This window comes from Cyprinodon variegatus, unplaced genomic scaffold (assembly GCF_000732505.1).
Source record: "Cyprinodon variegatus isolate N-32 unplaced genomic scaffold, C_variegatus-1.0 Scaffold88, whole genome shotgun sequence".
Classification (NCBI taxonomy): domain Eukaryota; kingdom Metazoa; phylum Chordata; class Actinopteri; order Cyprinodontiformes; family Cyprinodontidae; genus Cyprinodon; species Cyprinodon variegatus.
In genome coordinates this window covers 224,418-226,374 of record NW_015150541.1, presented here as the reverse complement: position 1 = coordinate 226,374, position 1,957 = coordinate 224,418, and the positions used below count along the sequence as shown (strand labels likewise).

The 1,957-nt window shown below is 40.5% G+C and overlaps 1 protein-coding gene across 1 annotated transcript in view; it reads left to right on the top strand.

Annotated features, from left to right (window-relative positions):
• Window positions 1-208: 208 nt before the first annotated feature.
• LOC107083950 overlaps window positions 209-1,957 on the top strand; it is an 11,197-nt gene continuing 9,448 nt past the window's right edge. The window contains exon 1 of the mRNA XM_015373553.1: window positions 209-512. Within this exon, the coding sequence (XP_015229039.1) occupies window positions 261-512 (252 nt within the window). The 5' untranslated portion in view covers window positions 209-260. The remainder of the gene's footprint in view (window positions 513-1,957) is intronic.

Sequence of the window (1,957 nt, the reverse complement as noted above, 5' to 3'; positions counted from 1 at the left end):
AAAAGTTAGAATTCTGAGATTAAAGTCAGAAGTCTGACTGTTTTTCTTTATATTATACTGAAATAAAACTTAAAAATCTGTTAACATTTTTTTTCATTGGCTCTAATCCTCTTCCAATGCCTCCTCACTTGGGGTTGGATGTTGTCCCAATGGCTCCTCCTTTTTCTTCTTATCTGATGTTAAGGGAAAACAAATTGTGATGCAACCGCAGGATCGGGGAATTCTGCCCGGCTGGTGTTTCGCATAAATGCAGGGGAAGGATGAGGAGAATCCCAGACATGTTTCAGAGCAGCAGCTCAGCAGACAGAGCGAGGAGCGTCATGGGTCACAGTGAGAGCAAGGAGCTGGTGGTGGAGATGAACTCCGAGGATCCGCTCCTCCTCATCATCAACCACTGCCGGGAGATGAAGCAGCAGGAGGCCAGGCTCCGGATCGTCACCCTGCTGCTGCTGCTCGGCTGCTCTGCGCTCACCGTCTTCACGTGCCTGGAATTCAGCTACCGGAAAGCGCCGGTAAGTTCCGCCGGCAGGGGGCGCGCTGCAGCCTTTTCTTCTCATTCAGAGGAAAACTTAAAAACCTCAGCGGATAGTTTGGCTTTTTCTGGTGCCGACAGAGAAAGTTTTCTTCCTCTCTTCCATTCGGACTTACCGACACCAGACGGTTCTTTCCAATCCGCTCCCCGGATGAGGCTCCAGATCTGGAGGCACCAGGATCCTACCTGGATGCTGCTGGACCCTGATCTCACCTTGGATCCAACCGAACTTCCTGCAGTTTGATGCAAGAACGATGAAATCTAAACATCCAAACCTTTTTTGGGGGGTTTGTTTTTTGAAAATTTAATTTAGTAGATTTAGAAACTCGTGTGTTATAGATTAATTCGCCCTGTCAATTAGGCCAGTTTCTCTTAAGATTAGGATATTTTCTCTTAATTTAAGTAGGTAGAAAAATGAACTAAAGGTGGATTTCAGAAATCAGAGAACTAAAGTCTGCAGTTGCATCTCATTTATTGATTGCAGCTGCAGGTGAAGTAAATTCAGGTGTTCTGCATTGCGTCCTGCATAAAATGTAAGGTCAACAGGTTTGTAAAATCTGTTCTCCCTGTGTCGGGAGCGCGCATTGCAGCCAGAGAGGCAGATCTGACCATTTTCAAGGCGCTTCTGATCATTTTTTTGGTGAAAACAGCTCATATAATCATGTCAACTTTGCAACATACAGTTTAATCGGTTGCTTTTTTTTTACAAATTTGTAAAAATTTGTAAAATAATTACATTAACGAGGTCTTCTTAGGCTGTTTTGTGTTGACAGAAATAAACGTCAGTCACCAAACAGATTTCCAACACGTGGTTTATTTTTAATTTTTCATTGCTGATATAAGAGGATGGAAACTGGCTGATAGCAGGACGCACACATTAGAATATCTGTTTAATCAAATTCGCATGTAAAATATGAAATATGACTGGATTAAGGACATTTCTAGTATAACATATATCAATTTTAGAGAAATTGGAAACAGTTGCTCTTTATTTCCCAAAGATATGGGAGGAGGAGAGAATGGATGATTAATCTGTACCTGCAAGTATTTAACTGTTTATTCCTCTCACCATCAACAACTAATCCTGTGGATTTGGTCATATTTACTCTTTATTTGCTAAAATTAAAGGAGGGGAACAGATTATTTCAGCTTACTGAAAAAATCTGTTCCCCTCCTTTAATTTTTGCAAATAAAAAGTAAATATGACCAAATCCACGTTTATTTCTGTCAGGCTGAAGGGACAAAAGTTGGAGAAATACCGATTCTCTTGGCGTTTTAAAAAAAACAACAACACAAAACAGCTTAAGAAGACCTTGTTAATGTCTTTATTTTACAATTATTTTACGATTAAACTGTATCTTACAAAGTTGACATGATTATATGAGCTGTTTTCACCGAAAAATGATCAGGAGCGTCTTGAAAATG